The following is a 25,827-nucleotide window of genomic DNA, read 5'->3' on the forward strand; positions in this document are numbered from 1 at the left end:
GGGTTAACCCGGGGCTATGGTAACATTCACTCGCCCATGTTGAATCGCCGTCAAGAGGAATCGAACCCCGGTCTCCCGCACAAAGTACGAAAGCTATAACCACTAATCTACGGCGCTAATCTGTGTGCTAAAAGCAGGGCATATGGAGAATAGGAAATCATTATCTCCACAAGGTTTGGGAAAGTACATAGGTCTAACGCATTTTGAATATGTTATCTCCTTTATATTCAGAAAGTAATATGTGGATGACTTACCCAACGTTTTTAATCGCATGCCGCGGATTTAATTGCCGAAAAACGCCAGCTTTCGAAGTCAATTGTTAGTGCTTGGATAAAGACCCGATTGAATTTTTGTTAATTCGTTTCATGGTTGTTATGTGACAGAGGAACACGATCGATGTCTGAAAAGACACATAATTTAGACGGAGATATTGAACTTGCCGTACAAGAAAGCAGAATTCAACGTCGTTAGTCGTGTGGTGTCAATCTTTATATTATGTGTTTATAGTTGTTAAAAAAAAACAAAAAAAAAAACAAAAAAAAAAAGACTTGCAAACTTTGAGGGTTCAAGATCGTCAGAGGAATCGTCCGGGGGGTCCCGAAATTGTTGCTTGAAATCTGGGGAGCTTTTACCGTCGCAACGGGTTACGGGGTTTTACTTTATGCAGTTTTTCAGACGGTCCTTTTTTACACTGTTGTAGATGTTGTGTTTATGGTACGTTAAATTTTTTTTGTAAGATTTTTTCATTTTTCAATGTTGCCTATACAATTATTTTGATGTAGAAAAGCACTCCTATATACATCGTTCTTCTCTCTTTTTTTATATAAAAAGCGTTTTTAACAACACTATAATCCCATCAATAATCCTATCAAAAGCCACACACTATCTATAAGCTGCTTGCTATATATAGCTATATCTTGCAAGCTAGCTTTATATTTTGCTCTGCGAAGGATTTATTTCAATCTTTCTACATTAATTCGGGGTCAGAATAGACTGGTTATAGCGAATTATTAAGTAGTATAGCATTACCTTTAATTATTTTTTTGCAGAGCAGCTTCAGCTAGCTAGCTATGTTTTGCCCAGATGTTTATAAACAGGACAGCCTGATTAGGTCAGCATGACCAGATTATTATGACGTAGTGACCGGATTATGAACGCTGATTTAATGGCTGGCCAGGCAGGCTGTGATTGGCTTTTTATTTGAACTTTTGTGAATGAAATATTGACAAATTATTGTTACAAAATAATGGATTTCGTGCTTTTCTTTCTCTGCAGGATAAAACACCATTGAAAACTAGGCATAGCGAAAAAAAAACTTGACATTTTTATAAATATAAACTTCTCTTGTGAGTACATTTTAACATAATATACTTTAAAGTAACTAAATTTTCATGGAGGTAGATTTTGCAGATGGGTGGTTGGCTCATTTTTCATTTTTTCGCGGGAATTGAATTCTGGGGATGACCTAAATTATTCATTTTACTGGAATTAAGTCTGGTGAAAAGTTATTAAAATCTCAAAATTCATTTTCCACGAAATTTCGTTTCATTTTAGAAAATCTTTGCCACAAAGGGCTATTTGCTTGCCAGAAGTGATACAAATGGTTTGAAAGCCGCTCAACCCTGATTACATGTTCATTCTATAAGTGAGGAATAAGGTAAAAGTGTATTGAACCCTGCCTGTCTGCCCTGATTATGTTCGTTCTATAAGTGAGAAATAATATCAGACTGTCGTACATAAGCTGGCCTGGCCTGCCCTGATTATGTTATTTCTATAAGTGAATAATATTTTTAACTGCCGTAGCTACATAAATGCCAAATAATATTTTTTAACTGTCGTACATATAAGCGGGCCTGTCCTGATTATGTTGCTTCGATTATGTATTTTATCTTTCCTGTTTATAAACGATTTGGGTAATGGACAAACACTATCTAAATAATACTTTTAACTCTTTTACTATTGCTGTTTGTCATTCAGATAAAATTTGTCAAAAAATAAAGGAATTTTGTCTTTTTAAAACCTCAATTTATTTAGTAGTATTGTCTTCTTTACTGCACATACGGACAAACAAAACCCATTTATTAAAGTTTAACCATTTATTCAAAGTTTCATAAATGAGAAATCATAGACGGAATGTTTATTTAGTAAAAGTACACTAGTTTCCATACTGATGAAGTTGGTCTGTTGATAGATCCTGACTAAGTCCCTAGTACAACCACAATGTATTACTAGCGAAAAGCTGATGTACATTAGTAGACATGTGGAAACACTTTATTTTTATTAGAAAATTTCTTAATTGCCTTTTATTATTGTTATGTTCTTAAATGTTTTGTTGCAATCTGAGGACTTGAAAAAAAACCCTGATAATATTGTGCTGATAATAAATTGTTGTCCTGTCCTTGCAATACAGGTAACGCAAAATGAGTGATATATACAATTCTAAAATAATTTGGAAAAAAGTTTTGCCTTGTTTCAAAACTTTGACAGACTTGGTATATATATTGTATATTTTACTACTTGGTATATATATTGTATATTGTACTACTTATGCATAGATCATGTCACATTTTAGAAATGCAAAGTCTGTATAATAAAAGCCTAAAGGAATTTCTAGAGAATATGTTTTTTGTTATATATATTGACTAGTCATTGCTGATATCATCGAAATGTTAAAGAGAACCTGGGGTATAAAATGATGTTGGACTTTATATTATATAGAGATCCTAAAAAGTTGGTTAACAAGTTTTTCTTCAAAAGCTCTTTTTGTTCTCAATATATTTACATTTAAAGAATTTCAGATTTAATTATGCATTAGTAATTTTAGACCTGCTAAAGGATGTGCATTTAAACTTTATCAATGCATAGATATTATAAAGGTGAATTGATTAACATAATTTTTTTTGTCAAAATGACACTTGTTTGCCCATCCCTGGCCTTAAATTGTTAAATGTGTTAAAGTCATTATCTCAAAGATAAATTATGCTCTACTGCCATCAAATTTTTCCTATATTTTTATTTACTCACAACATTAAATTGCAAGAATACTTTCATTACTGCTTGCCTTTAATCTAATTGTGAGTAATGAATGTAGATTAGTGACCTTTGCACCTTGATTTTTCTGCTTTTATCAACAAAATGTTTATAATACAATATCGAAAAAAGATAATTGATAAACAGAATTATAATTCATCTTCTATTGATAACAGGATGTAAAAAAAGTTTTCTATTCACACCAGGTTTATAAAAGTTAAAAAATATCTTAAAAAATTTGTCAACGAGAGAAATTCGACTTTTTGTTAAAAGTAAATTATCAATAAAATTTAAAAGCGCTAAAAATAAAAATAAATAACGACAAGCAGGTTTTAAAACATAGGAGAAAAAACACCCACATTAATAATTTTCTTCCAAACAATTGATTTGAACCTCCTTATTTCTTTTTTTCTCATTTTTTGCTTCTTAAGATAGTTTTGTGTAAAAAGTACAACTTAAATTAAAATCAATAAAACCACTAGTGTTTCACTTATTTTCTTCTAAATATAGTGGGCTGGTTGAAATAATATTTTCTATAACTGTCATGTGAGATGATTCAGGAAATTTACAGCAATGATCATTTATAATTTTTTATTTGTTCTGATGTACAATTATGCTCTGGAAAATTACCAAAATGTGTGGCTTTTCTCATATTAGGTAACCTGTACTTTGACAAATTATGGGACCATGTTTTTGCAGAGGTTCCTTTTGTATGTTTAGCTTTTCGTATGAAAACTAATAACAATATATATTCACCTGTGTTTTAAAGATGGCAGATAGATTAACACAACTACAAGATCACTTGAATCAACTTGCAGAACATTTTTGCAACAGCATTGGTATTATCCAACAAACGGCTACGAAAAGTACACTTCATCAAAACAGTGACAATACAACGGAAGCTACGCCTGATGTCACACAAGAGGGTCATTCCCATTTGTTTGCCACATTAATATCACACACAGTGAGGGATATTGATTATTTGATTGATGCACTTCCCAGTGAAAAGTCTACAACTAGTTTGCAAATTCAAAGTTTGACTCAGTTGGAGAAAGAAAATGAAGCAGCTGGAGAGGAATTGAGAGCAACAGTTAAAGAAGGACAGGCTTTACTGGAAGAGATTCGTTCTGCTTTATCAGGTATATCTGATGAAATTTTGAAGACACGCTGCAGTGTTAAGCCTTAATTATGGATAGTTTTCTTCAATGTGCAAAATTTTATGGAGTCAGAACATGTAAAGACGTAGATGCTAAAAAATATCACAAAGATAGTTCAAATATTATTTCTTAAAACAATGGGCTGACTATGTCATTATACAATGCCATTATTTAACTAAATTGAAAGATTTCTTAAAATGTGCTAACTTATCACTTTTTTATGAAATTAAATCTTTTGTTTTGTTGATGATGTTTTATGTTGTGCTATAAACCACATGTACAATTATTTTGTATTAGTGTCCCGACCTGTGGATGTACTGTGAAAACATTCCATTATTCAAATAATTTTTTTTAATTGTAATAAACATTTCATTCATTTTAATGAGAATTTACTGCCAAGGAAAAGGGGGAAGTGTAACCAAGTCAAAGAAGGATTAACAAGCAACTCTGTTGCACTTGAGGTCTTACAGTTATGTATTTACTTTATGTATTTATTTGTGTCAAGTATTTAAGATATTTCTTGCACTCCATCTGTGATGTTTTTAATTCAACAAACTAAAGTTTCAGTTTTAAATTTTTTAAAAATTAAGATTTTCTAAATATTGAACAGTTTGAATGTTTTGTGGGTTATAAATATTTCTGTGAAAAGTTTGTATATAAATAGTAGTTGACTAATTATTTATATTTTTGTTCAAATTGAAGCAGGATTGGGTGTATGATATATACTACTTTTTTATTTCTGATGTTTTCGGGTTTGTATGTCAATTAAAACACAGTTATGTTGTGTGTACATTGTAAAATAGTTTACTTAGAAACAAAGTTGAAAGCCAAGTATTTCCTTAAAAAATATTTTTATGGAGAATAAAAAGTGTACCATTTTTCACATATATATAATTCATGGGGATAATGTACTGTACTTTGAAACGTTTTTCTTTCATTTTTCCATGTACACTGATAATGAATAATTAATACTAAAAATACCAGGGTTCTTTGAAAGAAATTTTGCAAAGTGGGTTGAGTATTAACCATGTTCACTTAATGGGGGGCAGCAAAAGACCTCTTACGGTACTTAAACCAAAAAGATTTTTTAATTTTTATTATAATACCAATTTAAAGAGCTTGAAAATATGTTTTGGTTCAATAATGAATCAATAAAGCTATTTATGATAGAATGTAAAAAGATGTAAATTTTTAATTTTTCTTTATTTCTCTGGTGTATAGCAGCTTATTGATTAATTATTTAGGCATATTATAGAGCAATGTCTTAGGCTTTTCATTACTGCTGATGATTTCAACTTGAGGCTTCAGAGCATGAAGATATTTCCACCTGTGAATATTTGAGATACAAAACTGGTTATAAAGTGTAATATTTATTGTCTATTGTTTGTTTATATTTGACATGTGAAGTTTTGCAACATGATACAGTTGGGTATTTGATACACAGCTGTACACTTTGTTCCTCAGTTTTGCTATATAAAATTGTTCATCTCCTGTTTGTTGGGTTTAAATATTTCAATGAATTTTCCTTTTTAATTAGTTTATTTACTTAGATAATAATGAGTATAAAATGCAATGGAGAATGAGTACTGTATCCAGAGTCGAAATACTGCTGCTGGACTACAAATGGATAATGCGTCCATTTCAAGCAGTCGGTATGATTTTATGGAACAATCATGTGGATGGAGCAAATGCAAACCAAAGAAACTGCAAAAATTGAATAGTCCGAAATGGTTTCTATTCTTTTTGGCTGTTTTCTCAGTTGCACAAGGTATAAATTTCTTGAAAGTTGATTTTGTGTGGTTTATTTGCGATAAATCGAGAGATGCAGTGCTGAAGGTAATTAGGAATAATGTTGTGATTTAGGAATGATAATCAATGGCTTTACCAATGTTGGTTTGTCCACCTTAGAAAAGCAGTTTAATTTAACAAGCAAGCAGTCAGGAATGATAGTAGCTGCTAAGGAAATTTCATCCTTGCTACTCATAGCGTTTCTTAGCTTTTATGGCAGTTTTGGTCATAAGCCCAAATATCTAGGTTATGGTGCACTATTAACATCATTTGGCAGTCTCCTTTATGTGTTACCACACTTGTTGATTGGTAAGCATATTCCTGATGGAGTAACAGGCATGACAAATGACAAAACTTGTTCGATTTCTGCCTCATATAATCACACAGTTGCAGAAGCTCGATGCGAACTTCTTGGTTCCTCAGAATGGTATTACTTGTTCATTTTCATAATTGCAAAACTTCTAATTGGTGCAGGAACTGCACCATTGTTCACATTAGGTGCAGCATACATTGACGAAAATGTGAAGCCAAAGGTAGCACCTGTGTATCTCGGTGTATGGTATGTTTCAACATCCTTTGGACCAGGAATTGGATTTGTGGCTGGTGGTTCTTTACTAAATGTTTATGTGGATCTGATAGAAGTGAGTTAGACAATTTTATCTGTTTGTACACTGGGAAACTCAGAGAATCTTTCAAAAAGATTTGTTCTATTGGTGTTTTCTGAAGTTTGTTTTGTTGCAGTTTTTTAAGAGCAAATGCGTTCCTACATCAGTATTTTTGACATAGGCAGTGGGTTCGGATAAATTAAACTTTAACAATACGTAAAAATATTTCTCTCATGAGTTTAGAGTGCTGTGTTTTTTCTTTTATTTACAGCCACCAGGAATGGATTTAAGTCCTAGTGATCCACAGTGGATAGGAGCTTGGTGGATTGGTCATTTCTTTGGTGGGATTCTAATATTGCTATCTTCATGTGCTTTATTGGCATATCCACGTTCCATGCCTGGTGCAAAAGCAATGCGTTTAAAAGCTATAAAAGAAGGGACAATTCGCCCTGAGGATGTTCGAATTCAAGGAAATTTAAGAGACATGCTACCAGCTACATTAAATTTAATAAAGAATGCAACTTTTATGTTTAATACCCTTGCAGTGACATGTGGCACTATAATAGCGACAGGTTTAGGCCCTTTCGTTGTCAAGTATTTACAAGCACAGTTCGGGGTGTCTACAATGAAAGCTGGAATAGCTTCAGGTATAACTCTTATCCCAGGTACTGCAGGCGGTATATTTATTGGGAGTTACCTGATGAGAAGGTTAAAGGGAAAAGACACATGTGAAGCTGCTGCTCGTTATTGCTTCTTCTTTCAATTAGCTGCTATTGTTTCTGTAGCATCCTTCTTAATACCAGGCTGTAATCGACTGGTTATAGCTGGTATACACCAGCCTTATCATGACCACACAAAGTAAGTGCTTGTGTTATTTTTCCGTGTGTTTGTTTTGTTTTAATGTCAACATAATAGATGTTCAGGTTACATGTTAAACTTTCTATTTAAGTATAAATAAAAGCGATTCATTTTCAACTTAATTTTTAGTATCGAAACATTTGAGAAAAATTTGACATCAGCATGCAACTTGAACTGTGGTTGTCAAAGCTTACAATTTAATCCCGTGTGTGGGATTGACAACATCACTTATTTTTCACCGTGTCATTTGGGTTGCAAGTACAGAAGCACGAAAACAGTAAGCTGCTACTATATATTACGCACAATTTTAGGTTGTATGCACTTGTAGAATATATTTTACAGAATCACGCCGTCCAATATATCGTGACTTTAAAGAATACAAGGTTTTTAGAATTAGATTAATCTGATTTAAACCAACTTGAATTAATTTTAAAAGAATTGGATACCTTTTTTCCTTCTATGCTTTTAAACATTATCGAACTATTTATATCCCTCTTGCATGTGATTTTACAATATTACATAGCATTTTCTACAATTAATTCTATAATATTTCATACAATATATTGTAGCAGTGGAAACTACCCTTTAGAGCGTGTGTATCATGTTATGGTAGATGTTTAGCTCGTTTAATTTCATGTAAGGCTCCACTAGAACTGTTTAAACCGATTAGACGAAAGCTCCTAATTTTTAAAAATAGAATTACTGACACTTTTAATTTTTTCCACAAAAGTACGCCCTCTTATATATCTGTATGCAATGTTTATTTCGTATCTTTAATATGTTGTAATAATAAATATTTCAGGTTTTTGGTGGTTGCGCATGCATCAATTCATCTCTCTTGACAACTGCAGTTGTTGTCAATTGGACTGAATACGCTGTCACGTTTAAAGCACCTGTCACTGGGGTCAGTGGTGAATGCGATCGTGACTGTAAAAATATGATTCCCTTCTTAATCGGAGTGGTTGTTCTGTTGGTCTTAAATTTTGTGAATGCTGTTCCAAATAAGATGGTTGTCATGAGGTAGGGACTTAGAATTTCATTTCATTTTATATATGTTCGCATTAGCTAGCACAAAACGGTGAGTAAAGTTCAAGATTTAAACGTTAAATTTGAAAACCATGGAATGTGCAGTAAGAGCTGATGGTGAATTAAAAAGTTTAACCGATTTTTTTGTTAATGAATTGATCAATCTTTCATTCAACAAGGTGTGTCCCTGACAACGAAAGAGCATATGCACTTGGAGTTCAGTGGATTTTCGTGACCCTGCTAGGTGCCATGCCCGGACCTGTATTATTTGGGATTTTCATTGACAAGACCTGTGATCTGTGGCAGACCACTTGTAAAGGGCGTGGTAGCTGTCTTGTGTACGATAATAAAACATTGAGCTACGAATTGGCTGGAGCTATACTTTTATTTCAAGGTTTGTGTTATTATTAATTAGATACCAACGATCTCTGAGAGAATCTTGTTACAAAATCGGAAATCTGTCGTATCCATAAATTTTGTTCAAAAGTAAAAGTTCGGTTATAGACATTGGGCAAAACAGTTTAATAATTCATTCTTTTTCTTTCTTTTTTTTATTTGTAGTACTTGCAGCTGTGTGCTACTTTATTTCATGGAGAACATTCAAACCTGCAGAAAATTCTGTCATAACAAACATAGATGAGATACTTCAGTCGCGTGACGACGATACGCCTTCCTCACCGACCCTCTCGCCTAATTTGACACTTGTCTCTGCTCTTGATGATTCGTCTGTTTCTTTAGTGTCTGGTTTATCGAGGCAAGCCCCCTCAAGCTCTGCATGTACTGTCACAAAAGAAGATAATTCCAGTGATATAAATTCAAAAATTTCTAAGATACAACAACGTGTGATGCAGTTAGAAAGTAGTATTTAGACTTGAAGCAGCCACAAGATATGCGTGGTGTATTTCTAGAGGACGAAAGCTTGCTTTGACAGGTACTAAAATCTGTAGATTGCGATTCAATATGTCCGAAAAAAAAACGTTATTTTTATTTTCGCGTTAATTACAAGTTTTCTTTGTCGTTGCGTTTCTTTATTCGCTATTTTGATTAAATACTAATTAGCCGTACTGTATATTTAGTTGTTTATATGTTTAAATTAATTTTTCACATTTGTTTATAATATTGCATAATGTTAATTTTTCTATTTTGTTGATGATGTACATTATTCATTTTCTTTAAACAAAATTTTCTGAATTTCAAGCGAGGTAGAAAAAGTAATTGCAAGAATCTAATTGACCATTTTAATTCATATTAGTCTACATTAACAGTCATTTTTATGATTATAACAAGCAATCGAATGTTTTTAACATTGTCTGGTTGAGATAGGCCTTCTTAAAGCTGCTTTTTTCTTACTCGCTGTAACGATTATATGATAATAATATTTTTAGTAATTAATTTTTTTCCTTGCAATTCATAAAAGTATTTTCTCTAACAAAATTTCCATACGAAACACCGAATTTTCAAACTACATTGTTCTCTGATGCGAAATTATTTTGTTCTCTTGATTTTACCCTTTTAAAAATGATCGGGTTCGTGGCTGGTCCCTTACTCGTTTCACACAAGCTACTTCTACCTACATAATATTGACTTGACTAACATAATTTTAACAAATACATTGCATATTTAAAAGTTCATTTGTATATATATTTTTCATTTTTGATTTATATTGATATGTCACTTCATTATGACGCTTTCCTTTTTTTAACCTCGTGTGATTTTGGTACACATTTCTTTAAAAGAAACCCATTTGCTAAGGACCGGGACTAAGCATTTAGCCAGGTTTAAAATTGAAAAAGTTAAAGTTTTAAACAAGTCCTGATAAGTAACGTGTACAAAATAATTCTTTAAAAAAAAATTAATGTCGTTTTTTACCAAAACACAAATATAAACGTTGGAAATGAATCCTCCACCTCGTCTATAGCGTAAAAGGTGTGTACAAAATCTAACAAACCCTGGGGGAACGACGGCGTTGTGATTTTGTGAATTCTAAGCTTTTTATCAATAGAAACAAACAATTTTTAGGTTGCAGGACTTCAAGCTTAGAGTTTTGTGTGATTGGAATTACAATTTGGAACTCCGATGTTTGTGCTAGTACTGTGACGTCATTAATGATGACGCCAGGGTTTTTCATATTCGTTTTTAAAAAACGTTTGTAATAACGTTCTGACTGCGATGCATTCAGTGTAAAATTTGCAAGTGTCTTATCTTTGGATGTGAGATTGGTTTAAATGAACTTTGAACTGCTTCACTTGCTCCATGTCCTGTTGCGTAAATAATTTCTTCAAATACGTGCATTAAGTATGGACTCGCATTAAGGTAATAAATAACCGGATTGCTATTTCAGCATCTTTTCAGAAATTGGTTAATTAATGTTTATTGTGTCGTAAATCATGTACTGAAATCCAACGTTGAACATGTGCCTTCCCATGTCCTGTTACGTGACGCAGTGCCCAAGTTCTACTATGCTGCTCAGCAATGACTCTACCCGTGGTTTCGGAGAAAGTGTAGCACGTGTAACACGTCAGAATCGTATTTTGCTTCTGTTGGAAATGCAGCCGCCTGAAATTGCACAAAATTACATCTGCAAACATCGCGGCGATGTGACATGAAATTTTTTGTCCAACTGGGCAATGTTAAGGGCATGTACGGCAATTTTGTTCCGCTATAATTTGAGAGTCGTTTAAAAAATGTTTTAGTAAAAGATGTTTCAGGGACCGCTTACACGTGATACTACTCATCCCGTTATATCACCTCATTCCGGAATGATTTTACAGGTTTCAGGCGGGGATGAGATTTTATCCCGGGATAAATTCATCTCTGTCCAAAAGGCAGGGATAAAATCATTCAGAATAAGATCAAGAAAAAAATGCCTGTAAACACCATAATTTATTTCATTCTGGAATAAAATTAGAAAAAAACACGTGTAAACACAGTGAATTAAAAAAATATATATGTATTTTATTGAAAATAGTTGAAGTAAATTTCATCATAAATTTATACCAGTTCAACCATTATTAGACTACTTCACTCATCCCGGGATGAAAATACTATCGCGGGATGAGGCTCACGTGTAAACACTTTTCGTTTTATTCCGGCACGAGTTTCATTCCGCCTGCGTGTAAACGTGGTCTAAGGAAGGGAAAGCACTTAAAAAGCTGCAAACACTTTATGCGCGTTTATTAGATGTATTTGCTTTTTAAATGTACATTAGAAAATCGACCGTAAAATTTATGCCGACATGACTCATCCTCGTCCCCAGGGTCTTGTCGCCCCTGAACCGTTATTTCGGAGTGGCCGCTATCAGCTTTATCAACAAGGCAAAATGCCCTGGGAACGAGGTTGGACATGACTAAAATTAAGTCAAAATGTTGACAATTGATCTGAGGAAGAGATTGTATTTATACAGTCTAAAATCTACAGTCAAGACAAAGACAAAGACAGCCTTTGTCTTTGTCTTGAAATAAATTATTTCCAAAAGTATTATAATGTTACAAGCTCTGGGATGGAATTTGGGTTTAGTTCTTTTAAAAGGAGACAATATTTCCCGAATTAATTTCTTATTTCTGGTTTTGTCACGATATACCAATAAAAAACTACTTTTCTGTTACAGACTGGTAATATATGTATCAGACGAGTGTAAAATTATACAACGAGGACGTGCAATATATGTAACTAGTCCTTAGCCCGTGGAAAAATCCACGGGTTCGCCCGTTCTTTTTATACCGCATTTTAAGAAGCAGCTTTTTATTTTACTGTTTTTGAACATTTTCGTAAATTTTTCCTATACGTTTTATAGGTTTTAAATAATACGCTTTACGTGATAGCGTAATTCAAAGTCATATGGAACATAGATACAACAACAGCAATTTTATCCAAGTCTAGATAATAATCTTCCCAGCCGGCACAAAGATGTCTAAAAGACGTCTTTTAGACATCTTCCGCATTTCTAAAAGACGTCTTTTTTAGCGCTGATTTGTCCGTCTATAATGCATCTTTTTAAGCGTCTAAAAGAGGTCTTTTCAAAGATGCATTCCAAAAGATCTCTTTTAGACATCTTTTAAAAGACGTCTTTCCAAAGACGTCTTTTAGACGTTTTAAAGAAATTTTTTTACGACGCGTCTTTTTAAAGACGTCTTTTAGACCTTTTACAGATGTAGGAGCGACTAAAATGCATCTTAAATGCAACTTTTTAAATGCATCTTCCCAAAGACTTCTTTTAGACGTTTTTAAGAAAAACTATTACGACGCGTCTTTTTAAAGACGCCTTTTAGACCTTTTACAGATGTAGAAGCGACTAAAATGCATCTTAAATGCAACTTCTTAAATGCATCTTGACAAAGACTTCTTTTATCTATCTATAAGACGTCTTCCTTTGTTTTTGTTGTTTTTGTAGGCATTTGATAAAATAAATTTAAGACGTTTACGTTAACGTTTTAAAACGTACATTTTTAATAAATTGCAGAAATAACGACATGAAAGACGACAAATATTTTGCGATAAAAATATTTTGAACTTTTTATATCAAACTCGTACAATAAATATATTTTATAATTACATAAATATAATTTAAATATAACCGGAAATAAATAAATAAAATATTATTAATAATCAACACTATACAATTCATTTATATATTCATATTTACAAATTGTGATCATTACAATAATCTGTAATACGAATTCTACTTGTGAACTTATCCATGCTATTTAAAGCATAAATTGGAACTCTAGTCGAAAAAATCTTAAGCATATTGAGCTTAGGCCATATGAAAGAGTCACCTTAAAAATTTTGTGAAAGTTGCTAGTAGTTGAAATTCGTCGTAACGCTTGCAAGGCCGAAATAAACAAAATAAATATTGGAAATAATAAGGAAGTCTGTTCAGAAGAAACAAAAAGAGATATATTAAATGTATAAATGACATTCATAAATGAGGTAAGTCGAAAGGGCTTTTTATTTGTTTTTTGGAAATTTATACATTTAAGGTACCCCTTATGTCCCTGATCCTTTGACTGGGAGCGTTTCGAAGTTTGGTTCCAATTATGCGTCTCATCTCTTGTTCGTTCGCATCTTTAAAACGCTCGTTGACAGATTCTAGAGAGAAAGAAATAGCTTATTTCCAGATAAATAATAGATTTTTATAGAAACGTAGTCAGTAAATGTTTGAGAAATAGACCAATGAACCTAACGCGATCATTTGCATACTATGTAATAGCAAAACGATTTACTCATTATTTTTGTAAATGACTGTAGCACAGTAGAACATTCTTAAAACATTATAACTTGAATCAACCGTGCCTTTCTCAATCAATCTCTCTATCCAAAAACTAAGAGAAAACACACCATACATAGAAGGGTAACAACGTAATACATCAGCTAATACACGTACCTACTATAATTCTATAAATTAATTTCCCTTCCAGCGGGACTTTGTCTTTCTTGCCTTTTAAATTGGCTTGCGCCATGAATGTAGTGGTGAAGATCCTGACGAAAATTAAAATTAAAATTAAAGGTAAGTAGAAATAAACTACTAAGGAGAGTGTATTTCCTTAAGGAGAAAAAATTATACCTTTACCTATTCATTGCGAGACGTACAGCATCTCTGTAGTCCACCCCGCCAATTTGTGATATTTGTTGTTTCTAAAAAGATAAACTAGATTGTGTAAATTAAAGGTATTACAATAATGCTAGTTTCAAAATTAAGAATATAAATAAAATCACTAAAGCCTGGTTCCCACCAATGCGTTTATCGATAAACAGATGTTTATTTTTAAAGTCATAAAGTTAAAACTGAACAATTTTACATTGCTTTCCGATTTGAGTCATGATGTCGACATTAAATGATAATGATCAAATAATAAAAATATCATTCAATGTTAAAATGGGATATCAGGCTATATATATACAATTCATTTATATATTCATATTTATTTTTATTTGTAATTATAATATATTGTACACACAATATGTAACAAGATGTAACCTTTTCAACTATATCAACTGAAAAATTATGTAAAATGGATCCCAAATAGTAGAGGTCAACTTGAGTTACAACAAAATACACTAATTTTTGTGTAAGTACCTAAAGTATATAATGGCTTTTCACTCAAACTAGAATTTCGTTCCTAAAAGTTGCTCAATCGGAAAGAAAACACAATTTGCTCAACAAATAATCACAAAAGAGAAACTTATTAATTTGTAAAAATGTAAAAACATATAAATATAGTATATATATATACAGTTATATGCTTTATGCACTTTTTCATATTAAGCAATGTAAAGCCAAACATGAATAACAAGTAAGTTCTAATACTTTGTTTTTTCAAATTCGTGTAGAAAAGGAAAAAGAGCAAAACCATTTCGGTGTGGTAAACAAACAACTTTTCTTTTCAACATGTTTTTTGGAAATTCTTTTCGTTTACCAGTAATCTTTTCAACAAAAAAGATATTTAACAAAGATGATTCTGCTGGTGATTTGTAAATACTTCCAAGGCTGCAAGGTTTTAAAACTGTCCCAATTATTTGGTTAGAATGTTTTTGAGCTTCATTAACAACACAAAACTTTCCTGATTCAAGTAAAAAACAAGAATCTTTCAGGTGATCAGCAGAGATGAATGGGGTGGGTTTAGACTTTTCAACCAAAGAAGACAATTCACTTTCTCGTTTGATAACTTGGGCAACCGGGTTATTATTACTTCTAACATTTTTTTTCAACACCTGCATATAATTTTCAAATTTGAAAGCTGATAGGTGGTTTAAGGAACTTTGAAAATTTTCAGCATCGTCACATAAGTGGATCAATGAGTGGACATTGTAAGAGATAAATTTTCTTCCATAAACATCTTTTGATTTACTGACAAACCAGAGTAATAATTCTCGACAATAACCCAAAAGTCGATAACGAGATTGACTAGAATCATTTAGAAGGATGCTCATTGAAATATGAAGACCAAGGAAGTGTTCATACACATTATGAGAAACAATCCCTTTCAAAACAACTGGACCAAGATATAGCAAAAACTGCCTGAATTCAGTTGCTTTCCAGTATGGAAGATCACGTAAGGGCCTTGGTTGACGATTAAATTCTGTTGGCATAGAACCAGAAATATTATTCAAGCGAGAAGAAATTTGTGAGATGTGATTAGATGATAACCTGATTTGAAGTGGCCCTTTAGTTAAGAACTGCAACATACGCTTCATCACTCCTAACAACACAAGGTGCATATAGTCCAATGTAAACTTTGACACACAATCAAAATTAAGCTGAGAGACTAATGGACTGATACATTTCTGGTGTGGATGGTATAAAAATTGTTTAAAATGTTGATCGTTCCTTGCTATTTCTGAACCATCATGAAGAAATACTACTCGGTTGTCAATATACTGGCCTTTTATATTACACCTCTCACATGAATAATACCCAGTATGACCGACTACACACTTCAAGAAAGCTCTTGCCGGTGCATCACATACAAATGCTTTTAAAAAAAATTGAAATGTTTTTTCCTCAACTTCCAGGCCATTTATCTGAAGAAAATTTACTTCGTTTAAAAAATCTTCCAAAAATTCATTTGTAGAATTGGGCTTTGAGGTGCCATGATAGAGAGCAATAACAAAAACACTGTCAGAGTTGTTCAACGAACCAAGGATCGGCCATAACTGTGATTGAGATGACTTTGACAAAGGAAGGCCATCTATGTTTACTGTCAAAAAAAGATTGTTTTCATTCATAAGACAGTGGTGAAGTTTTAACATCTTTTTCACTTGTTTAACAATACCAACATAAGAATAAATTCCACCACATTTATGAGCAGTTTCGACATGACGTGGTGTTTCAAGTAGAGTTCTACTATCTGCAGGAAGTTCAGTCATGCCATGTTTACGTAATATCAACAAAAGTTGATTTAAACACTCTCTGGAACATCCACTTTTAGCTGCCCATCGTGAAATGTCAGATAAAATTAATGATTCTGGATTGGTCACTGTATCCAGACTGTTATACAGAATTTCATTTTCATTTGATGAGAATGAGGAATCTAAAGGCTCGTCATCACAACTGATACATCTATCATTTTCATTGTCAGAAGGATTGCTTAACAGGTCATGTTGATCACTATCTTCACCGTTTAAAATCTCGTCAACTTTTTGATTAACCAATCTCCTTTCTTTGCGGAGACGGGAATCATTCATTGCCCAAAGTGACAGTATCTGAAAATTTAGTTGAAGGTTTGTTTCAAATTTAAAAAACAAAATGTATATATATATAAATTTTATTTTACCAAAACATGTTTTCATTAATGACACCAAAATATAATTAGTTTTTAGTTATGTGGTCTCTTTATGTATGTTGATATTATGTAAACATGGCATAACTGAACTTTCTGCAGATTAAAATCACTCTGAAACACCTGGACAGTGTCATGAATGGTAAATATGAAAAATTGACTTTGTTGATTGACTGGTAAAGGAAGAAAGGCGGAGGGCAGAGCTTCCATTGACAGTTTGTACCGAAGAGCAATAAGACAGGGTTAGGATTAGAGTTAGATAAAGATAAAATTAGACAGTATTTTCCATTTAGCTTGAAGTTAGCTAGCGTCCTATATAGCTAGGTGCTACCTAATAACTAATTAGCTAGCTTCAGCAGTGTATAACAAAAACAAAATATATACATTTTCTCAATTTCTTTCAAGGTTAAAAGAAATAGTTTTTGTCTAAAAATAAAAGCATATAGAATAAAAATAACGGTTCCTTCATTAAACACCAAAACCAGAAAACAAATTTGATTTCTTTAATATTTTCTTTCCAGTCTTTGTCCTTTTTTTTGACTACTGGCTGGCTAGCTGGGTTTGCTTGTTTACATATCGCCATCTTTCTGTAAAAGATGGCCGGGACCGACTTTTTGTGTCCAGGGAAACCGAACACGAATTTGACCTTTAGACTTAGTACTAAAAACCGCTGTACTCTATTCCGAGAATCACAAAACAAAAATACTTACTTTTTAAACGACCGGTATCCCGCAGATGCTTTCATGAAACTACCGCCAATTTTTATTGAGTGTTCCAATGGTCAAGTGTCAAAGAATATCCGTCAGGGGGTGCAGGAAAACAAAATTACGACGTAATGAAATAAAAACGTATTATGAAGGGTCGCCAAAATACATTAGTATTTAAAAATAATTAAAAGTGACAATTACCACTTTCAATTTCGTGAAAAATTGATTTCCTACAAAATAAACATGCTAACTAAGTTTGCGAACACCCCCGTTATTTTAAATCGAATTTTCCATATAAAAAATCGAACGTCTTTTAAAAGACGCATTTTAGACCACTTTTAGAAGTAGGAAAAGACGTCTTTTAAAAGACGCGTTTTAGATGCATTATAGCAAAAAGAGAAAGACGTCTTTTAAAAGATATATTTTAGATAACTTTTAGATGTCTTTTAAAAGACGTCTTTTAAAGATCTTCTAAAAGACATCTAAAATGCGTATACTACAGGATTCGCATTTATTTACTTTCAAAAGACGTATAAAAGATGTCTTTTGAAAGACGTTCTTAAGAAGATGCATTAAAGACATCTTAATAGCGTTTTCTAACAGAAGATTAAAAAAAGACATCTTAAGACGTCTAAAAGACGTCTTGTGCCGGCTGGGTTCCTTCCTTGGATTGCACGCTTTTATCGGTACCGGATGAATTCACGGTCAAACTCCGATTTTTAACAAAACATCTATGCGTTATTTGACTGCATATGTGAGGTATTCGTTCATTAAGGAATAAAAAGTGTATAAATAAAATAAGCTTGATTTTCTATTTTTAAGAAAACTTCAAGAATAATGAAATGTTTGATTGGTTAGTTGTAAGTGCCTGTAAACCTTAGCCTTCACCAAAGAAGAGACGAGGACATTGCAGAAACATCGGTTTCGACATAAGAATTACCAGAACATTTGCTTACATTGGGATGTTCGCCGGAACGATCAATTTCATTACCAGAATCACCAAAACATTTGATTTAGTCACTTCACAAAAAGTATAGCTTTGTTACAAAATGAGCCACTTTTATTACAAAAACACAACACAACCTTCAGTCCGTTTCTACTTTTACTGTTTGATGCGTTTTCCAGTTATAAAGTACTCCGTAGCCGAACACCAGAAGGTTTTATTAAGCGTAGTCCAAAGTGTAGATCACAAATCTATATTAATGGGACGATACACGATTAATAGGTTTTTCATAAATATTACGGGTTCTTGTTTTGTACGTGCTATTCATTTGACAGTTCCGATTCTTGCATTTGAGAGGTAGCATGTAAAAGGGTTATTTTCCGATGTTAGCTGGTTGATAAAATGATTGCTTATTATTATACTTGTAGTGAGGGGATATATTCTCGTCCCCAAAGCTCTTTGAGATAAACCTTAAAAAGCTCTGGGGGGAGGTTGAGAATGGAGGGGCCATGTTTTTACTTAGATGGGGATTAAAAACTCTAAATTTTTCTCTCATACGTCAAATTCTTCAAGTTCATCTAAGGGCAAAATACTCTGGGAAACAAGGTTGAATTAAATTGCTTGCAATTACAATATAATAACAAAAAAAGACTTCGCACGTGGTTTACCTTTGTCGAAACATGGCGATACCTCTGGCGATACCTTACGAGAGGAGCAGGCGGTTTTTTTATCAGTGTGATCCAAAACTGTCAATTTTGTTACAGTGCAAAAAAAAGCATGATGGTTTTTTTATGACTTTTTTGCCATTGTGTATTTGGGTTATAAAAAACAAATCCTTAGTTCCGGGTATAAAGCAATAATGAATGGAAGAAATAACGCAGGATCTACTTGATTCATCATCCTATGACGTAACCTTATGCGCAAGAAAATACAATTTTGCACAAATGGCGCCCAATTAAGGTGGTGGTCACCCTGTGTTTTTTTAGTAAAATCTGTCTATGATTGGAGGATTTGATTTCTCGTAGGATCGCACTTCTTCGGTAGCTCGTGTGTTCCAAAACACAAAAAATCAGCGGAAAAAAACATTAGGGTATGAAAAACATGGCGAAATACACCAATAATGATTCCCCTTCTTCTGATCCCTTTGCTGAGTATATGTGGATGGGGGAAATGGAAAAATTTGACGAAGAGGTGGAAAAAGAGTTTGAGGAACAAGAATTTATAAGAAATTGTATAGAACAACTTTTAGATGAAGAGGAAGAACGTGAAACTATTTTTTTTCACGAAAATGGCATTCAAGCCCTTCCCAATGGTTCTCATAATCAGGAAGTTCCTAATGGTTATGGATATCAGCCAGACCATTATACAAATGGTTACTCCCATCAACTCAATGGAAATCATCAAGAGCTCGATTATTATATGGAGAATTTTCACATTAACAGCCAATGGCAACAACAACAAGTTTCCCAAATTGTTAAGGTAAGTACTCTAGCTAGACACTTTTTACAGTTTTATTATTCTGAATCTGGTGATTCTTTTTTATTGGTTCCAGATTCTATATATTTCCCCATAGTAAAAAAGATGTATTCCTTCGTGACATTATTTTTAGTGGTAAGCTCTTTAGTTCTAGGTAGAATTTGTGTGACAGGAAAAAATATGCTAGGATATGGCAAAGAGAGGTCTTTTCCTATTGATTTCTTTTTACAGAAACATCGCTGAGGTTATAAACCATTATCAAGTGTAGATTAATACCTTCTGATTTATTTGAATTCATTTGATGTCCAAAAGGCTGAAATACATGATTGGATTAAACAAAAGATTTAAACCTGACAGAAGAGTCATAGGTCAAAACGAAGCGTGTATATATTTAAAAAAAATGAAACTCTTCAACCTGCTAAATTTGACCTATCCATCATTAAAAAAAGATGGACGTGTTCATCTTTGTCAATTAAACAGATGGCTTTTTTTATTGAAATTTCATAAATCTATTGTTTAAAAAGTTTGACATCTTGTATCACTTTTGCATTATTATGCAAAATACGGTTGATAACAAGATAGCTACAGTAAAAAACAATCAAGAAAAAAACAAGATAAAATGTTGAAAGAAAAAAAGAGGAATTTATGGAGGATTTTATTAAAAAAATTGCATGAAAGAGGCAGTCTGTCTGGTGTAACGTTGATGTTGTATAAAGACAGAGACAAGAGGGTGCCGATAAACCGCAAACGCCCGCATATATACGGGCGAGTTTGGGCGACTTTTCAAATAAAATTGGCGGGTTGTCCCCCGAAACCGCAGGTACTCTCCCGAGCTTGCCCGGAACATTCCCGAAATGCAATTCCTTGTGACAAACGATGCGGACGATAGTAGTAATAAGGCGCTTAAAGAGAAAGGAGTTAATAAAGTTTATATATAAGTTATTTATAAAGTAAACTTTATCAAAAACCGTCAAAAACAGTTTTTTAAGAACTTCGCTACCACATGGTAAGTTTATTTTGATTTTAATAGTTTTTTTGAATCATATTAGTGTCTTTTTTTTTTCGGGCATTGTTCAGGCCTATGCGGGTTTTTTCAGGCGAATACTTGAATTTATTTCATAACGCCGAACTTGCCTGAAAACGCCCGCACTTTTTATGGAGTATGCGGCTTATCGGCACCCTCATACAGAGACGAGAAAAATAATAAATCTGGAATAATTTTGCCAAGTGTGCTTTTGTGAATATGAAAAATGTGTTGCAAATAACCATCACCTGTTGCTAAAATTAAATTGTTGCAGCAAGCTTTATGACAGTACTAAACACAGTGCCATCACTGTGTCTTGTTTTTGTATTGATAACTCTGTATGCAAGCAATTCATCAAAAAACATTAGACTCATTCTCACAAAACTTTTCATCTTCAAAATGATTTTTCTGTGGATGTTACACCAAGATTTTTCCTTCGTTTTAGCCAAGATTTTACCCATGGATCTCTTCCTTTTTTCTTCCTTTTTTGAAATAATGCCATCATAGCAACATGTCTTTTCATTTTGATTACCATGATTCGAATGTCTTCAAAAGCATGCTGTACGTTTAAACAGATTACATGCAGACAAGAACCCTTTAACAAAGTTTTCCTACAGGTTATCTGTCAGGTTTTGACCTTCTGTTTAAACAAGTTGTGTATCTCACCCTTAAGAATCCCGTCATGTGAATAAAAGGAACGATAATAAGTTCGCTACACCTAGCTCCCCCCTTTTTTATTTTTCTGCTATGAAAATGCCAAAATCGGAAAGAACTTAATGCGAAAAATGTAAACAACGAAATTTATCTGATGATTGTTCAAGTTCATTTTTGGTGCTCTGTATTTGTGCGTACTATTACACCTTGGCAAATAAAACAAATAACACTATCCTAAACTTATTTGCATGCTTCTGTTATGTCCACTCTTCTGTTGTTGTTCGTTATTTCAATATTTATTCCTTTTATTCTGAATTATAAATTAGATACGCATTAAAAGAAACAAGACGTATGATATACGTAAACAACCTCGCGAATAAAGTTTACAAAAAGCTGTCTATTAAATTGTGATTTCTGTTACGAAGTTAGACACGACATATTTTGCTATTCAGATGGGCAATAACATTTCTTGTGGACTACGCAGTTATTTTTTGTGAGATCTTCTTGAACGGAAAATTCCTCGAAATTTCAATTTTCGTTGGGTCAGTCTGGGGTAAACTGACTGACAGAAAGAAGAAAGCGAAAACGAGAAATTCTTTTCGCTACAAAAAGAATTTCGTTCTCGTAATTATTTATATATGGTGGAGCGTCTTCGTTTTTCTCTTACGTATTGTTGTGGAAATTTTATTTTTCGCAGACTACTTTCCAGGCATTTGGGGAGACCTTAATTCTGCCTATATTCACTTTTAAAAACTTTGGTGGAAACACCTTTACTTTACCAGTTAGTTAAATAAAGCTTGTGAACACTAATCTTATTTTTTTAAAAAATAAACAATATGCAGGCGCTGCATAAACTATCTCGTTATTGAAAATGCACAACTATGAAACATCCACAATGCAACCCAATTTTACAATTTTTGCTAACAAAAAATACAGCCTATCATTCATGGTTGAAAGTCGCGCGATTGAAACGTTTATGAGCTTAAACTCCATTTAGGTGACAAAAATCAAAATTTTGATGTCACTATCATATTCAGCATACTTTTTTTGTTAACTGTGCCAAATTTTGTCGAAAATAAAGTATTTTAATTTTCGAACCAATTTTGGCCTAAAATGACATTTAGGTGACATCATCATCATCATCATTCTCGGCTTAACGTCCGTTTTCCATGCTAGCATGGGTTGGACGGGGTATATTAATGACCCTCTTCCAATTTGATCTAGACTGTGTTAGATCTAAACTCAATTTCCTCTCTATCAAGTCTGTCCTTATAACCTCCTGCCAAGTCTTTCTCGGTCTACCTCTGGGCTTTGCCCCAGGAACTATCAAGTCTCTACACTTTCTTACCCAATTATCCTCCTCCATTCCTTCCAAGTGCCCCAGCCAATTCAATCTTCTTATCTGGATAACATCTTTAATTCTACGGAGACTTAGCCTGCTTCTTAGCTCATCTGAACTCTTTCTGTCTCTCAGACTGGCATTACACATCCACCTAACCATTCTCATATCATTCCTTTCTAAACGGTCATGTCTCACTACCGTACAACATAACACTTCTTACACAGGCCTCATACAACCTACCTTTTACCTCAATTGACAGGACTCTGCTAGTCAATAAAGGAAGTAACTCTCTAAACTTTTTCCAAGTAGAACCTATCCTGCAAGTAACACTTCTTCCAACACCCCCTTCACTGCCCAACATATCACCTAAGTAACAGAAGTTCTTAACTATCTCTAACGAGCCACTGTTGTACATCATTAAAGCTGGAAATACTTCATTCTCTATAATCTCACCTTTGCAACGCTTGCATACAAACTGTATGCCAGCTCTTAACCTTCCACTAATACTACTGCACTTCTTATGTACCCAATGCTTGCAAGTCTGACAAAAAATTGACAAAAAATCAAAATTTTAATGTCACCATGTTCGGCATACTTTTTTTGTTAACTTTGCCAAGTTTTGTCTAACTGTGCCAAGTTTTGTCGAAAACAAATACCAAATTTGGCCTGAAACGTCATTTAGATGACTTCCAAGTACTTAGAGAGTTTAGGTACGAAATTTAAATCTGTGACGTTGCAATTGATTATTTCGGACATAGTTAGTTACGAGTTAGTAAAAAGAAAAAAAAAAGTAAAAATAGTTACCAAGATAAGATTCGAACACACGACTACTCCCGTGTCGGTGCTCAGAGAGGCAAAAATTTCCATTCTTGTAGGACACATTTGCGTTTTAATACAAGCTCACGAGCTTGTAATAAGATTTCTGATAGGTTACCCTAGATAACACCTGTAAATGACAGTCAACTTCAAATATCTAGCTGTCAGATTGATAGATTGATAGATGTGCATATTTTACATGAGTAGCCTCACAAATGTCAAGGGATATACCCTGTTTATTATTTCCAGGAGGGGCCATGGCTTAGATGGAGAGTCCTAGAGTTTTAAATGCTCTTTTTGAGCTACGTAGACCCAATTACGGCCCGCGCTCTACTAGACAACTCCGGCAACATCCATTGGCCCACATAATGTGCCATCTCCCCAATTTCCCTCCCATGGCTTGGGTTAACCTGGGGCTATGGTCACATTCACTCGCCCATGTTGAGTTGCTGTCAAGAGGAATCGAACCCCGGTCTCCTGCACAGAGTACGAAAGCTATAACCACTAATCTATGGCATCACATGATTCTTATTGTATTTATAAGAAGTTTATTTTGTGAGAGCCCAGAAATATTCTTAGACTGACTTGTTTGTTATGTTAAACCTTGTTCCGCAAACAAATTTCTATTTTTGATTTTGTGATTTAATCTTTTAGAAATCAACTCTTAACCCGAATGCAGCTCCGTTTACCATGAATCCTGAAGCAAAAGAATTTGTCCCACGTAATAGCTACATGCCAGCACAACCACCTCCAAACCAATGTGTACCTACTCAAGATAAAACACAGACATTTCAAAGCAAATCGAGCTAGTCTTGCTGGAGAAAATCAGACAAGCAATCCGTTATTTGGATTTGGTTTACTTTTTATAATGTCGTGTTTGTGCTCAGAGATATTTATATATTTATTGAAATTAACAGTAAATTAAAAATAGAAAAATGGAAGCGATCGAAGCTTTCTTGAGTTTATTTTTTACTTTCTTTAATTTCTTTTAGTTTTTGTTTATGTTGAGCGTAAAATCAAAATGGATGTCGTTATTTGGTTGGAGAATGTAAAGTAAAGCGGGGTTTGTACAAAGTCACTTAGAATGTTGGACTTTTTGTGTTAAATCAGGGAATAAAAGAGAAAAGATATATACTGCCAACTTGTCTTTTGTGTGCTCTTAATTTTCTAATTTCAGTGGATGTTTCTATTAACTAAAATGATTTTTTTAAAAAAATATATATCGAAAATATTTCAAGGATAACGATATATTTTAGTGACTTTGAGAGGGAGTATATTAAGCATTGAATATCGTGTAAATATATTACTTTTATTTTGGATTTATAAGAGAATGTGTTGTTTTTAAGACAGTCGAGTCATTACTGACTAATTAAATTTATGCAGCGCTGTTTGTGGCAGTCTGCGAGCAGTCGGGAAAGTTTGGATTCTGCAGTACAATATACAACGTAGCCTGGGTTTGTTGGTTCCTCGGACAACCCTTGGTCTTTAATTGCGTGAATTAGTCCAACACTGTTCTAATTTATTGTAAGGAGATGTAAAAAGTAGAAGCAACCATGGCAATGTGTAACTTTTTATTTCCACAAGCTACTTTACTATCCCACAGATATTGTGGAATTTTTGAACATCGGTCAGGATATTACCATCATGTTCCCTTTTTTTTTTATCGACGAAATTTTTAATAAAAAACAGCATTTTATTGTTTAACCCAATTTAGGCCGAAAATAGTGCTTAGTGTCATAAAATCAAAATTTTGATCTTTTGTTCCGACGCCATCACATGTTCAATATGCTTTTGATGCTCACTTTGCTAAATTTTGTTGAAAGCTAGAAATTATCTCATTTTTCCATTAAATTTGGCAAAAATATATTGCGACGTTATTACCTAGGTTAAACTCAAGTGTGGACAAGTGATCACTTAGTTGTTTCATTATTAGAGTCGCTCTTTTCAATGTTTAAAGCAGACTTAGACTAACCCTTGAAGGACGCGAATTGTTGCTTACGTCAGTACGATTACATTTTCCGATTTTCGCGACCTTCGTTTGCCTCGTGCTAATAGCGAAATTTACACGCCCTTGACCTTGCCTACGTGTGCGCAAAAGTAGAAAATTTGCAGCCTGCCCGCT

The 25,827-nt window shown here is 33.4% G+C and overlaps 4 protein-coding genes across 4 annotated transcripts; 3 read left to right on the forward strand and 1 right to left on the reverse strand.

The window, feature by feature from the left end:
- Nucleotides 1–639: 639 nt before the first annotated feature.
- Nucleotides 640–10,143, forward strand: LOC130644350 (solute carrier organic anion transporter family member 4A1-like). Its single transcript, XM_057449914.1, has 8 exons — nt 640–714; nt 5,738–5,955; nt 6,051–6,616; nt 6,852–7,438; nt 7,568–7,715; nt 8,241–8,458; nt 8,644–8,858; nt 9,026–10,143. Exons 2-8 carry the CDS (start codon nt 5,760–5,762, stop codon nt 9,331–9,333), a joined length of 2,238 nt encoding a protein of 745 aa, XP_057305897.1. The 5' UTR covers nt 640–714; nt 5,738–5,759; the 3' UTR covers nt 9,334–10,143.
- Nucleotides 3,503–5,456, forward strand: LOC130644358 (mediator of RNA polymerase II transcription subunit 21-like). Its single transcript, XM_057449924.1, has one exon. The coding sequence runs from the start codon at nt 3,800–3,802 to the stop codon at nt 4,214–4,216; it is 417 nt and encodes a 138-aa protein (XP_057305907.1). The 5' UTR covers nt 3,503–3,799; the 3' UTR covers nt 4,217–5,456.
- Nucleotides 10,144–13,389: 3,246 nt separating the features above from the next.
- Nucleotides 13,390–18,097, reverse strand: LOC130644352 (uncharacterized). The gene is made up of 3 exons (XM_057449915.1): nt 14,034–18,097; nt 13,848–13,942; nt 13,390–13,552 (listed from the first exon to the last, which is right to left on the reverse strand). The coding sequence occupies exon 1, from the start codon at nt 16,751–16,753 to the stop codon at nt 14,765–14,767; it is 1,989 nt and encodes a 662-aa protein (XP_057305898.1). The 5' UTR covers nt 16,754–18,097; the 3' UTR covers nt 13,390–13,552; nt 13,848–13,942; nt 14,034–14,764.
- A 1,304-nt stretch (nt 18,098–19,401) lies between these two features.
- LOC130644356 (polyadenylate-binding protein-interacting protein 2-like) lies at nt 19,402–25,050 on the forward strand. The gene is made up of 2 exons (XM_057449922.1): nt 19,402–19,872; nt 24,360–25,050. The coding sequence occupies exons 1-2, from the start codon at nt 19,486–19,488 to the stop codon at nt 24,513–24,515; spliced, it is 543 nt and encodes a 180-aa protein (XP_057305905.1). The 5' UTR covers nt 19,402–19,485; the 3' UTR covers nt 24,516–25,050.
- Nucleotides 25,051–25,827: the final 777 nt, after the last annotated feature.

Source organism: Hydractinia symbiolongicarpus, chromosome 5 (assembly GCF_029227915.1).
Source record: "Hydractinia symbiolongicarpus strain clone_291-10 chromosome 5, HSymV2.1, whole genome shotgun sequence".
In the NCBI taxonomy this organism is placed as follows: domain Eukaryota; kingdom Metazoa; phylum Cnidaria; class Hydrozoa; order Anthoathecata; family Hydractiniidae; genus Hydractinia; species Hydractinia symbiolongicarpus.

What these genes read in the sequence shown, in the direction of transcription:
- LOC130644358 (XM_057449924.1), top strand. Translation starts at nt 3,800, where the DNA reads ATGGCAGATAGATTAACACAACTACAAGATCACTTGAATCAACTTGCA.
- LOC130644350 (XM_057449914.1), top strand. Translation starts at nt 5,760, where the DNA reads ATGGAGAATGAGTACTGTATCCAGAGTCGAAATACTGCTGCTGGACTA. An exon ending in AGTACAGAAGCACGAAAACA is followed by an intron (nt 7,716 to 8,240) that starts GTAAGCTGCTAC and finishes TAAATATTTCAG; the next exon opens with GTTTTTGGTGGTTGCGCATG. An exon ending in AATAAGATGGTTGTCATGAG is followed by an intron (nt 8,459 to 8,643) that starts GTAGGGACTTAG and finishes TCATTCAACAAG; the next exon opens with GTGTGTCCCTGACAACGAAA.
- LOC130644352 (XM_057449915.1), bottom strand. Translation starts at nt 16,753, where the DNA reads ATGAAAACATGTTTTGGTAAAATAAAATTTATATATATATACATTTTG.
- LOC130644356 (XM_057449922.1), top strand. Translation starts at nt 19,486, where the DNA reads ATGAAAAACATGGCGAAATACACCAATAATGATTCCCCTTCTTCTGAT. An exon ending in AAGTTTCCCAAATTGTTAAG is followed by an intron (nt 19,873 to 24,359) that starts GTAAGTACTCTA and finishes TTAATCTTTTAG; the next exon opens with AAATCAACTCTTAACCCGAA.